Below are 14,526 nucleotides of genomic sequence, written 5' to 3'. Positions count from 1 at the left end.
TTGTCTTGCAAATTGTCAAAAACTTGCTTTCTGGCTAGTGGTTATAAGATTTTTTTATGTGGTGGAATAGTTAATAGTTGGTCTTGACTTGTGCAAAACATACCTTTGCCCATTTGTCTGATATGTGTATTTTTCTTCAAAATGAGTTGAGCAGAGATAATTGGCTATAGTAGAAACCATTAGTCTCATTTCATAGTTACAGCCCATATTTTTGCAAGCTCCTTGTTGTTTAAAGGAAATCTGTAATTATTAAAAACCAGATTACTTTCCTGCAAATATCTTAAGCATAATTCCAATTCCGATATAGTCAATGACTCTTTAATTAACATTAAAAATATGTGTCAGATTTTATTTTTATACTAATGTGTTTAGTTGTAAGATGAAAAATGTGTTGGTTCATCACTTCGATTTGTGCAGTTGATTAAGGCACAGCAGGTATTGTTAATTTATATTTTATTGCACAAATCCTCAGGAAAATTAAGTATTTCACTAATAACAAAACAGCCAACATTTCAGACACAAAAAGCAGACTGGCTTTTCATAATGTTCTGAATAAGTGAAGTGTGGTAGAGTCGGCATTAGCTGCCACAAAAACACTGCCACTAGTGTTTTAGCCTCTCTGTGAAATTTTATCTCATTATTTGAATGTATTAGATTTCACTTACTACTGGAATTGCCTAGTTATGTTTGAACACTAACTCTGATTATGAGTGAGTGTTGCTCATTCACAAGATAACTGCAGAAGATCACAAACATGTTTCTTCTGTGAAACATTATGAGTTTTTTTTTGTAAAACTCAGTGTTAATGAACATAGGCTCTGATGAAATGCTTTCCTGACTTTTTGAAAGTATATCCTTAGATGGACTAATTGTCTTGGGAACAGTTATGAAGATAAAATGCATATCTTTTTACTTAATATTGTTACATAAATAAGAATGCTGCAAAAAAGTAGAGGATGAAGTCAGTGATCTCAAGAATGCTGAGCAAAAATTTGTATTTGTATTTAATATATACATTGCAGTGGCTTTTCTAAGTGCATACATGAGGCTAGATACTTACTCTTGGAGTTGGATCTCTAATAGAAGGAGAGAAGTGAAAGCAAATAAAGAATTCAGACTTTAAAGTTCATTAATTACTTTAAAAAAAGGAAGAAGAAGAAGAAGAAGAAGGAGATACTTCTTCTTGTAAGTGGTGGGAATAAGATCAGTCTTGGAACTTTCTGGACAGACAGTGCAGGTCGTTCCATGAAATGTCAGGTGAACTGCCAGATGTCAATAATTTCTTGCCACAATATTTTGAATACACATGAAGATGGCCAGAAGACTGTCTGAATGTTGTGACAAGAAGTTATTGATCTGTGGCAGTTGGTTTAAAATTTCATGAAGCCTGAGAAAAGGTGTTAGAATACTTTCATATATTTGATTCCAAGTACCTTATCTTCAGAGTGGGTGCTAGATATTCAGGCACAATACTTCCAGTGAAATGCCTCTCAAAACTCTCAATTGAAGAAATCTCCTTTGTTATAAAGACTGTTTACATATCGTGCTCATTTCTTTTACTAATCTAGTTTATGGTGCTATAGAATATCTATGTTATGCATAAATTTTGTAATAGAGTTGGTGATTTTTGTAACTATATTCCATTGACTAGTACTGTATATTGATAAGTGGCATGTTTTCAATTATATATTTTCTGCAGTAGTTGCATACCATAGCATAGGAAGTGTGTCAAAGTATGAAGCATTTGGGACTGGTGAAAATTGTTTTGTTACATTAATATCTATTTTTTGTGTTTTCTGATGTAGTGGAGAGTTCATACAAACAACTAATTCATAGAAGTATCAGAAAAAGAGCAAAAGAAAGTAACATGGAAAGCTTCATGTTTGGATAAAAGATAACACAGTAATAAAATGTATGTATTGTGATCTGCTTGCCAATCCCACAGAAGGATTACAGTTTGTTTGTAATTTCCACATGAGTAGGTTTCTTTTTGAAATATCAAGAAGAGTGGAAGGAGAAAAGAACAGAAATAGGATGAGGTTTCATGTGGCTAAATACATCATACGTAATAAGAGATCAAGAGAAACAACAGCTAATGTTTCCCTTTTGCTCTATTCCTGTGTTTTGAATGTTTACACAGTCTTCTGCAAACCATGGGGCCTACTTTTGCTTATTTATTTCACCTCTTTATATTACAAGGAATAGAACTGAATTACAGTGGCTTGTAACTACATAACTGGGGATTTCAACTTTTCCTGTCCTGTTGATGTTACTAGCATAGTTTCCTGGCAGAGGGTTTCATCTTCCCCATTCTCTGTCACCACCACCACCACCACCACCACCACCAACAACAACAACAACAACAAAAGCAACACAGACATTACACTACATTATAAATGCACTCATCAAAGTCACCTACACTCCACTAATACACTTGAGACACCGCACTCGTACTTTACAAAGGAAAAGTGCCATTGTGTGTGAAGAAAGAAAACCTTTCCAATTAGGTGTCCCAACTTACATCTCAGGGTGCCGTACCCAACAGTGCTGTAAGAGAGTAACTTTTTCCCACCTCGGCATTAACCCAATTCTACATTTGCCAAACATGACAGTATACCTGATACAATCATTTGTGACTATTTTTATGGTTAGAATGCTTAGATTTTACAAATCTATAATGCATTTATTTTTCAGAGTGTAATGTTCTCTCTGTATTCTGTAAGATAAGTTATTTTCATAATAAGCAATTGTTACAACAGAAAAGGGAGAACTTTATCTATGATTTACTTATTGATGTATCCCAGACAGTGATCTAATTGGGACAGATTGTGTCTCCATAATTAAGAATTGGTAGATTTTGGAAGACTTTGAGGCACTATTTTTTTTTGTATCCAACCCTCCCAACCTTTGTTATCAAATAACACTGTGTGCAGTGGCACTGTAGTAGTCGATATTGAGTTCTTTGTTTCATTTTTCTGTGTTGTGTTGGGGGGTCTCCATGTAAGAATCTCATAACTGCAGTCTGGTTTCTGTAGAAATTGTAGACAACTTTCACTCTCTGTAAATTATTATTGATTACCTTAGAATTTCAAAGTGTGTGTTCCAGTGAACATTGTCAAAAGCTATCTCTAAATCTACAGATGCTACAAATGTACATTTGGTGATTATAGCTCCATTACGGGCACTGCCTACAATTCCTTCTTAAAAAGAAAGCTTGTTAACAATGATGACAGTAGATGATCAGTATGAAGCCCCTAAGCCTAAGTGTTAGTGGGTGTAATGTGTGAAGAAGGCGGGGACTTCCTCCTTCTCATAGCAGTCTCTGTCTCTCTACTTCTTGCGTGACACTCCATATGAGCCCAAAGAAAAAGTTTACTGACTGTAGTTATCACTTACTCAAATTGCGTTACATAAAATTTGACGCTTCTTTGTAATGCTTCTAGAACAATTTTGTTATTATAAGTGCCTAGACAAACTGATAAATTAATGTTACATGCCTCATGACTGGTCTATGTAGTGCAACTGTAGTTTAAAAATATTTTGTTGATGGCATATGTATATTGTCTGTTGTTATTGTCTGTTGTTCTAGTATGTAGAGGGAGTAAATTAAAGGCTTGAATACTTAAAGCTTTACAATATAGCTGTCTATGACTGAATGGTCTTTTAGCTCTGCTTGTGTTACTAGATCTGTCATAATCGTAATGTTATGTTTTGTAATTGCTTCAAAAAGCTTTAAAACTGTCTTATTGTACTGAGAGAGTTTATCACACTATATATGTTATTAATAATGTTGAAGTTATGCTGTCACATTATATTCTAGAAATAGTTGTTTCATTTACTGTTTTTGTTTCTTTTTTGTAAGTGTTTACTTTGCTCAGTTAGCATTAGATGATTGACAAAACATTTAAGTACAACTGCACCAGCACTGTTAAGATATTCTATATCTGATGAATTGCACCACTGTTAATAATAGATGTTTGTATTGTGTGTGATGTTATATAAAATTCTATGCAAGACAATTATGTTTTTAATACTTACTTTGTTTGCAGAATATGTTTTACTGTATACATTGGCTTCGGGTGCTACTGGGTGAAAGTGGATGAGAATTTTATTTTCCATATTTTTCTCTTCTCTCATTTGTGTAATACTGACTGATACGTGAGTGGAGCTTATGATTGAAGATTAACGCATTGGCATTGTATTTCAGATACGTAGGTTGGTTGCAAGATGTTGTTCTATATGGTGCTCAGATTTTTGTCAGTAATGTTAAGGTTGATATGTTTGTCTGACTTAGATTTTTAATCTCTCTCTCTCTCTCTCTCTCTCTCTCTCTCTCTCTCTCTCTCTCCCTCTCCCTCTCCCTCTCCCTTTCCCTCTCTCTCTCCCTCTCTCTCTCCCTCTCTCTCTCTCTCTCTCTCCCTCTCCCTCCCTCTCCCTCTCTCTCTCCCTCTCTCTCTCCCTCCCTCACCCACCTCCCTCCCTCCCTCCCTCCCTCCCTCCCCCCTCCCCCTCCCCTCTCTCCTCTCTCCTCCTCTCTCCCTCTCCCCCTCTCTCCCTCTCCCCCTCTCCCCCTCTCCCCCTCTCCCCCTCTCCCACTCTCCCTGTGTGTGTGTGTGTGTGTGTGTGTGTGTGTGTGTGTGCGTGCACTCAAGCATGCATGCATATGTTTGTATATATATCATATACTTCGTGTTATGGCTCTTGTTCTCCAATTTCAATTCTTGTGTCACATTTATGTAATACATTTATGTAATGCAATAAATGTAAATTGATGTAATAAACGTTGGAATGCATTGCAAAATGCATTTTACAGTATACATTAAAAGTTGATACGAATGACTGAGAAATAAATGTAGCTTATCAAATAGCATATTCAGAAAAAGAAAGTCAGAAAATGTATGGTATTAATGGTTAATCATAAAATACTTTCACAATGTTCCTGATGTGTAGCAAACATGTTCATGAGGAAAGGGAGACATGTGGTGGCATAGCCAACAATGATTTTGCAGGATATTTTGACAGCGGCAGTGACAGTGGTAGCAATGTTTTACCTCCTGTACGAAAACGGTGTAAGTGGCTCGTGACTGAAGATGATACTGACGAAGAAGAGCAAACCTACCAGCAACAATCTGAGTCGTGGATGCGGCAAACGGAAAACAATGAACCAACAATCTGGACATATATGGAACTTTGCGGAATAAAGGAAGCAGCTTTACAGCATGTGAGTACAAGCATAATAGAATTAGACGTTCTCTATTTAATATTTAATAGTACATTATGGGAAAACATCGTAAGTGAGACAAATAGATATGCACAAGACATACTCAACAATGAACAGAAGAGACGAAAAATAGACCAAAAGTGGTCTCCTATTGGCTGTGATGAAATAAAAATATACATTGCGCTATGTATGATCATGGCTGAAGTAAGGAAACCGTTATAGAAACGCCAATATTTAGGAAGACGGTACCATTCAGGAGACTTCTGCACATTAGTAGATTTCTGCATCTAGTGAATAACAGTTTAGCTAACAACACAGGTAAGCTGTACAAACTAAGACCAGTCATAGATATGTTCAATCAAAAATGCAAGGAAGTGTACACAGTGCAAGAGAATATTGCCATTGATGAATCATTAATGAAATTTAAGGGGCGCTTATCCTACAAACAATTTAACCCATCAAAAAGAGCGAGATTTGGTATTGAAATTTATAAATTGTTTGAGTCAAGTTCAGGATACTGCTATGATTTTAAGATATGCACGGGTAGTAACAAACGTGGTGCTAGTGGTAGTGCCTTTGAAAGTGTAGTTCTAGAACTACCACAGTCGGTATTACACAAATGGCATACTCCGTATTTAAATAACTGGTTTTCCTCACCAAAACATTTCAAAACTCTCCTCACCAATAAAACTAATGTGATTGGAACAGTGTGCTCAAACAGAAAAAATATGCCCACAGTCTTCCTAAAGGCAAAATTAAAGAAGGGAGAATATACAGTGAGGAGTTGTAATGGAATATTGGCACTGAAATGGAAAGATAAATGAGATGTTTACATGCTTTCCACAAAACATACAACAGCAGAAATGATTGTCACAGACACACCTCTCCGCAATGTGTCGTGGAAACCGAAATGTGTCATCGAATACAATAGAGGCATTATTGGAATTGATCGCCAAGATCAGATGCTTGCATGCTTCCCTGTGATGAGAAAATATATGAAAGGATACCGCAAGATATTCTTTTACCTATTTAATGTTGCTTTATTTAACACGTACATTTTGTATTACAGAATAAATTGCGGCAAACAACAGAGCTACACACAATATAGGATTCACATTGCAGAATCATTGTTGAAAACTATACCTTTACCGGAATATAATCGAATGGGACGATTAGCATCCGGCGATATACCACAAAGACTGCATGTGTAACATTGGGCGCATTTCCCCAAATGTGTTGATCCAACACCAACAAAAGTAAATCCTGTGAGAGCTTGTGTAGTGTGCAGCAAAACAAGGTGGGAATGCAAAAAGTGCTGGGTTGCATTACATGTGACAGATTGTTTTGAACGATGTCATACAATCAAAGACTATTAAATTCGTGTACACGTCATTGTGAAGACGTTGAGTTTGAAAATATGTTTGCCAACGTACTAATGTAACAGGTCCCAGAATGTTTTGAACAAAATATTATACAGTCTTAGATCATTGCATTGTTGTGAATATTATTATTAAGATGTATTTCATCAATGTATGTTTGCTTATAAAGGGAAATAAAACGTTTGTGAACATATTGTTGCATTTGAGACGATGAATGTTTCGTTTCCAATGGGCAACTAATCGTCATTATTTATGATACCTGTAGAAATGTCACGTTACTGGTATCTCACACATGTACTTACAAATCCCGAGGGCGTCTGCATGACTTCGGATGCCACCAGGCGTAGTGCACCACAGCCTTAGCGTGTGTAAGCTCTGGGAATCGTAAGGCGCATCTGTACCTTGCAGCCACTTAAGGCTCATGCTAATGGAACTTAAACTGTAAGACAAAGGGTTAAATGTCTGGATGTAATGTTGCAAAGTGATATGAGGTGGAACAAGTATGTGAAAACTGTGGTACAGGAGGCAAATGGATGACTCCAGTTTATTGGGAGAATTTTAGGAAAGAGTGGTTGACTTGTAAAGGAAACCTCATATAGGACACTTGGGTGACCTATTCTTGAGTACTACTCGAGTGTTTAGGATCTGTACCATGTCGGATTGAAGGAAGACATCAAAGCAGTTCAGAGGCCGGTGGCTAGATTTGTTACTGGTAGATTCAAACAACATGTAAGTGTTACACAGATGCTTCAGGAACTCAAATGGAATCCCTGGAGGGAAGGCAATGTTCTTTTCGAGAAACACTATTGACAAAATTTAGAGAACTGGCATTAGAAGCTGACTGCCAAACATCTCTGCTGCCACCAACATAAATCACATGTAAGGACTACGAAGATTAGATATGAGAAATTAGGGCTCATACGGAGGCATACAGACAGTCATTTTTCCCTCACTTTATTTGCAAGGAGACCAGGAGGGGAAAGTAATGTTACAGGGTACCCTCCGCTGTGCACCGTACAGTGGCTTGCGGAGTATCTACATAGATGTGGTTGTAGTACAACAAGATTAGCAGAGAAGGTGCCACTTTGAAAGAAACTGCAGTTTCCTCAGTTGTACAAAAAGTACAATTATAGAATGAAGTCATAGAAATAGTTAGTGAGTTTTTATTCTTAGGGCAGTTGTAGATAAAGACTAGATTGAAAGCAAAAGAAATAAATAGAAGAGTAAAAATGGCTTGGAGTACTTTAGTTACATAGTAAAGTGTTCAAAATGGAGACTCAATTGTGCCTAGAACAGAAAGTTCACTATCAGAGTGTATTACTAGTTTCAGCTTCTGGCCATGACACACAGACAATAGTGTGAAACCCATTCAAAGCTAATGTTCAGCTATGTGACCACGTATTTAGGTAGTTAATAGAAGAGAGAGGAAAACAAACAAATTGGTCAGGGAACAGACCATAGTGGAATTAATTATGACTGCAATGACAATGAAATGGGTGCATCACATAGCCAGCAAATGGATGATGGGTAGAACCAAGGGAGTATTTTGCTGTATTCTGGAGATACAAAAAGACATAATAGAAAATTATTGGATGAAATTAGAAAATGATTAGAGGCAGTTTTATATTGAAGTTGGTATCAAATGCCTGAAAAATATTTTTCAAAGATTAACAGGGAACAGTAGTTGGAACAACAGATGGCAGTTCTCAATGGACTGTACTGCTTGTCTCATTACTTACTTTGCACAACATTCCTTTTTCTTGCTTTTGCTGAGTGAGTGTACTACCCACAGTAGATGCATTGACAAAAGGATAAATCAGTAAGACAACAGGGAGTTAAAGCATACAAAATAACACCCGCCTCTCATGCCAACTCAATGAGAGAACTAACATGCTGATTGCATTTCCTGATTAATTTGACTACATGTACATGTTGACTCGATTTTAGCTTGTTAGTTAGCAAAGTCCTACTTAATTTCATACATAAAATATTTTTTTAGTGTATGGCCATTAATGTTTATGAAGGGTAGACATTAAATTATAATTAATGGACTGAAAAAATCAAGCTACAACCACAGAACTTGCTGATGGTGTTACTTCTTTCTGACATATGTACTCTTCAATACATTTTTCCCAGTGATGGGTGATTTGGCAAAGACCATGTTGGTAATAGTCTGCATTTTGGCTGATCAGGAAAAGTACACTGAAAATCACCGCGGTGTCATCCTGTAAATATCTCCTATGTAATTGTTTCTTCATCTGAGGAAAGAGGGAGAAGTCATTGGGAGTCATATCATAAGTATACAGGAGAGGGAGGGACAGCCAGAGATTGCGGCCGTGTGTACATGAATTGTGTCTGAGTGATTGTGTGAATGTGTGTGTGCTCTTGTTTTCTGACAAAAGCTATGGCTGAAAATTTAATTGCGAGAGTGTGATTTTCTTTTCTGTGTGGTTGTCTGCAGGTCAGCAATCATCTGTGCAGTGAGTTGCTACCCATCCTCATTATTATTGAGTCTCAGAGTATTTGAACAACTTACCTGTTGCATGGATTGGTCTCATTTCATCAATATGCTGTCTGTGGCCCGTGAATAGCTGGCCACAGATTGGATTTCCATAACATTGCAAAACTGCAGGCCGTTTCTGCGGGTATGTGTAATGGACTGGGCCAGCCGATCTGAAGCCATTCAGTTCCCTCTAATGTGCAGGCCCTGCCCCTCGGGTCAGGTCTCAGCAATCTGCCTGCAGGCTGCATCTGTTTGTGTGTAACGTAATGCAGTGGATTTTCGTGGTTTGTCCATGGATCCAGGACTGTGGTGCTCCTCAGCAGGCCAGAGACCATGGGTGATGGATATCAGGAATTGCAACTGTCTCACTGCAAGTACATTGTACAGCATGGTATTTTATACACATTTTATTTGTTCTAGTACAGTTTGGCACTTCAAAAGTAGTTTATATGTTAGAAACTATGGACAATAAGAAGAAGAAAACTGTCAGTTGCTGGCAGTTTGTACGCTATGTACTCATATATTTCTCGAAAGTAAAATCTGACGTTACCTGTAAAATAATAGACATTGCACAGTGGGTAATAATCAACAATAATGAAGATAGCAGAACCAACATTTTATTGGTGGTCACCTACAGTGTTAGTTTACACATTTCTTCCCCACATTATAAACTTCTTTCAAGAGGCCTACTTTTTTCTGAGGTTATTTCTGAAACCAGTGAAGGTATTTTAAATCTGTCTTGCGACTCCAAGGGAATGCATATTTTTGTCACCAAATGTGTTTCATCTTTATTGAAATAAAGTAACATCAGTGGTCTTAATGATATACAGTTTGGCTTGCTTTCTCCATCTAAAAACAGTTCATTACAAAAGATGTTGAAGTTAGTACTTAAGATTTTTGCTCACAGCAGGAAATGCTATCTTCTTGCAAGTGGTGGTTTTTTTTTTTTTTTAAATTTAGAAAAAAGATATTTTCTCCTCATTTGTACTATTGTTTCCTATACTGTAGTTGCAAAGACAGACTGTCAACTTCTGTCTTAACTTACCCTCGAGATCTCAAAATTTGTAAGGGAAAAATATTGAAACTTGTCTGGAAATCAGGGAATTTCACTTTGGGAAACTTGTGGCAACCCTGGAATTATATATACTTACCTGATTTTTTCATGACCCATTTAGACTAAGTGCTAATGCGTTACACTCATTTATTTTGTGAATACCGTTTGTGATGATTTTTGCTTGTTTAACTAACTAACTGATTAATTACATGCTAACTGAATGACACACCTGGCCAAGACTAGGTCAAGGAACTCTCACTTCTATACTATAATATGTATGAGCTTTCTAGATCCTAAGTGCTGTATGGAAAATTTGGAATTTAAAGCTAAGTTTACTGCTATGTCATACAGCCTTTCTTCTAAAAATATGTATTTTTCAAGAAACTTCAAGATGATGATGCTGTGGATCCTGTGATACAGATTGAAGATGATTAAATGTACATTGAGACTGTACTCCTATAACACAAAGATGATAATTTTGATCTGGGCACTTAATACACAATCATTATGTATGATTTTTGATATTACACATACATATATTATTGGGTTAGAGTCACACTTGAGATATTATGTAGGTGTCAGGCTGAGTAAGTGTTCTGTCTCATGGAAGTTTCCTGTTTGGATTACTGTGAGGTGGATGCTGATTTACCTGTTTGCTTTCATACTAGACTTATCCATTGCCTCTGAGATTCTGTGTGTACAGGGGAAGGAAAATCATCCAATTTTAGGATACTAATGAAATGTGTTATATGATGGTTACACTTTTCTAAGTCAATATCTTACTATTTCTTATATATTATTTTTACTATGTGTTTTGCCTAGTATTGTGGTGATATGACCTATTTCAAGAACTACTTTTTGAAGTGAGAAGTGAGTTAAATGGAAAAACAATATCATGAATGTACATAAATTACTGAAACTTTTGTTTATTGTATGTGATATCTCGTCCATTAGGATGCAAACTTATACTGTGTGTGGTATCAGGTACTGAAAAGACAGTGTTGCCTGAAGTTCCACATTGGACTGTATAGGGTGGAGATCCCACCAGAAGAAATAACTTACATAAGGAAATGAAATTTCAAGATGAATGTAAAAATGTGTTTTCTATGTCTTAGGTTGGAATCCTATGTTACCTATTTTGGACTTCATTTTGATTCACACCATGGGTGTGTCTCATATGTGCTATTTAGGATGTTTTGTTGTAATTGAATTCTCATACCACAGTACATTTTTATATTTCAGATTGTTTGTCTATGCCGGCCGCGGTGGTCTCGCGGTTCTAGGCGCGCAGTCCGGAACCGCGCGATTGCTACAGTCGCAGGTTCGAATCCTGCCTCAGGCATGGATGTGTGTGATCTCCTTATGTTGGTTAGGTTTAAGTAGTTCTAAGTTCTAGGGGACTGATGACCACAGCTGTTAAGTCCCATAGTGCTCAGAGCCATGTGTGTTTGTCTATAAAGTGTTACACACTATTAAAGCTATACCTGTATAATTTTATATGTTTTGTGTGTTACACTTAGTACCCATGATTTCTTTTATATAATTTAATGATTTAATGTTTTTGGTGCTTGACACCACCTGAATCTCACTATTTTTGTATTCGATAATTTACCTCTGGGTACTGGCTTGTAATTCTTTTTCCAAATTGTCTACATTCCACTTCCAGGATAGTAGAAGAGCATTTCACTAACCTTTGGTGAGGAAAACCTCTTGAGGGGGTACTGAAATGGGACAACCTTCCCAGCTGTATCTGAAATTCCTTCCTCGCATCAAACATTCTCTGAAGAGGTCATTTTAGCTTGAATTTCTAGCTTTCTGGACTTTACACTGTTATGTCTATACGCAGTTCCAGCAGTAAACTGCCCTTTAAAAAATTAGTACACATGAGTTTACTACCTCAGATCAAATTTCACGTTAATGTGTTACTCGATTTATATCAGCAACTAAAGGGATAAGCCATTTGTTAATAACCCTACTTTGAAATTTTGTGATATGAACTGTGCAGCCATGAAAATTTACTTCTTCCCTATTTCTGAAAAGCTATGATGTTTATTCATTATGGTTATTTAAAATGATAGCACTACTTGAGAGCTGTCCAAAATACCCTTAACAATATTTTATTCAAAGTTAATAATTAACTAAAATGTAATTTAAATTGTTGTACTGTAAAATTAATTCAAATTGTGTATGAAATGAAGTAAACTCTTCCAGAATGCACATCAGAACATGTAGGGCAATATGTGGCCCATTTTTTGATGTAGGTAATGAAAAACTTCTAATGTCTTTAATTGTTAATTTGTAAATCTTACATTTAACAGTGCATTCGATTGATCAGTTTTATACAGGGCTATTACAAATGATTGAAGCGATTTGACAAATTCACTGTAGCTCCATTCATTGACATATGGTCACGACACACTACAGATACGTATAAAAACTTATAAAGTTTTGTTCGGCTGAAGCCGCACTTCCGGTTTCTGCCACCAGAGCGCTCGAGAGCGCAGTGAGATAAAATGACGACAGGAGCCGAGAAAGCGTATGTCATGCTTGAAATTCACTCACATCAGTCAGTCGTAACAGTGTAACGACACTTCAGGATGAAGTTCAACAAAGATCCACCAACTGCTAACTCCATTCGGCGATGGTATGCGCAGTTTAAAGCTTCTGGATGCCTCTGTAAGGGGAAATCAATGGGTCGGCCTGCAGTGAGCGAAGAAATGGTTGAACGCGTGCGGGCAAGTTTCACGCGTAGCCCGCGGAAGTCGCCGAATAAAGCAAGCAGGGAGCTAAACGTACCACAGCCGACGGTTTGGAAAATCTTACGGAAAAGACTAAAGCAGGAGCCTTACCGCTTACAATTGCTACAAGCCCTGACACACGATGACAAAGTCAAACGCTTTGAATTTTCGGCGCAGTTGCAACAGCTCATGAAAGAGGATGTGTTCAGTGCGAAACTTGTTTTCAGTGATGAAGCAACATTTTTTCTTAATGGTGAAGTGAACAGACACAATGTGCGAATCTGGGCGGTAGAGAATCCTCACGCATTCGTGCAGCAAATTCGCGATTCACCAAAAGTTAACATGTTTTGTGCAATCTCACGGTTTAAAATTTACGGCCCCTTTTTCTTCTGCGAAAAAAACGTTACAGGACACGTGTATCTGGACATACTGGAAAATTGGCTCATGCCACAACTGGAGACCGACAGCGCTGACTTCATCTTTCAACAGGATGGTGCTCCACCGCACTTCCATCACGATGTTCAGCATTTCTTAAACAGGAGATTGGAAAACCGATGGATCGGTCGTGGTGGAGATCACGATCAGCAATTCATGTCATGGCCTCCACGCTCTCCCGACTTAACCCCATGCGATTTCTTTCTGTGGGGTTATGTGAAAGATTCAGTGTTTAAACCTCCTCTACCAAGAAACGTGCCAGAACTGCGAGCTCGCATCAACAATGCTTTCGAACTCATTGATGGGGACATGCTGCGCCGAGTGTGGAAGGAACTTGATTATCGGCTTGATGTCTGCCGAATCACTAAAGGGGCACATATCGAACATTTGTGAATGCCTGAAAAACCTTTTTGAGCTTTTGTATGTGTGTGCAAAGCATTGTGAAAATATCTCAAATAATAAAGTTATTGTAGAGCTGTGAAATCGCTTCAATCATTTGTAATAACCCTGTATTTAAAAAAATGGTGCATGAGCCACGAGGGATAGAGTAAGTCGAAGAGAATCAGTAAGAAATTGGCACGCAAAAGAGGCAGGGAGAGAGTCAGTCAGTCAGTGAGTCTGCATTTTTGTCTTTCAGAAGCTGTTTGTGAGAGACACTTTTGGAGGCTGTCAGACAAGAAATGTATACATCTTCAATGTAAATCCAAATTGCTCATAATACAAATCAAGAAAAGTGATATACGCCATGTTTTATTTAAAAAATTAGTACATCAGCAACTTCTAACACTGGGACTTCCTGAAGCAACAATGCCTAAGGATACCAAAGTTGAATAATCATATGCAGCAGCTAAGGTAAGATATGTGAACTTTTATTAACTGTGAAAGAAATTTTCTGGTTTTCACTTGTCTTTGTAGTGGTGAATGGTGGAGGCCCAAACTATGACAGTCGTTCAATAAGTAATGTCCCAAGTTGATCCATTGGTACGACTGATAATTCATTATTACAATTGTCCAATAATAGATAGAACTACAGAAACCATGTAATTTATTCTCATTCAACATTAGTGATAATTAAAATGCTTCTCTCCTCTCTGACATTTAAAGGTGGTATTTTATACAGCTATGATTATCTGGATTGGATGGAGAGTCACCTAACCTAAAAACCTTTGTCTGCAACCCATACATAGTCAGCTACC

General features: G+C 37.3%; 1 protein-coding gene across 1 annotated transcript; it reads left to right on the top strand.

The window, feature by feature from the left end:
• The first annotated feature begins 4,570 nt into the window (after window positions 1-4,570).
• On the top strand, window positions 4,571-14,116 carry LOC124776592. The gene is made up of 2 exons (XM_047251650.1): window positions 4,571-5,221; window positions 13,968-14,116. The coding sequence occupies exons 1-2, from the start codon at window positions 4,934-4,936 to the stop codon at window positions 14,046-14,048; spliced, it is 369 nt and encodes a 122-aa protein (XP_047107606.1). The 5' UTR covers window positions 4,571-4,933; the 3' UTR covers window positions 14,049-14,116.
• Window positions 14,117-14,526: the final 410 nt, after the last annotated feature.

This window comes from Schistocerca piceifrons, chromosome 2 (assembly GCF_021461385.2).
Source record: "Schistocerca piceifrons isolate TAMUIC-IGC-003096 chromosome 2, iqSchPice1.1, whole genome shotgun sequence".
NCBI classification, from domain to species: Eukaryota; Metazoa; Arthropoda; class Insecta; order Orthoptera; family Acrididae; genus Schistocerca; species Schistocerca piceifrons.
The sequence above is the reverse complement of the archived record's forward strand: the minus strand, read 5'-3'. Positions and strand labels throughout refer to the sequence as shown.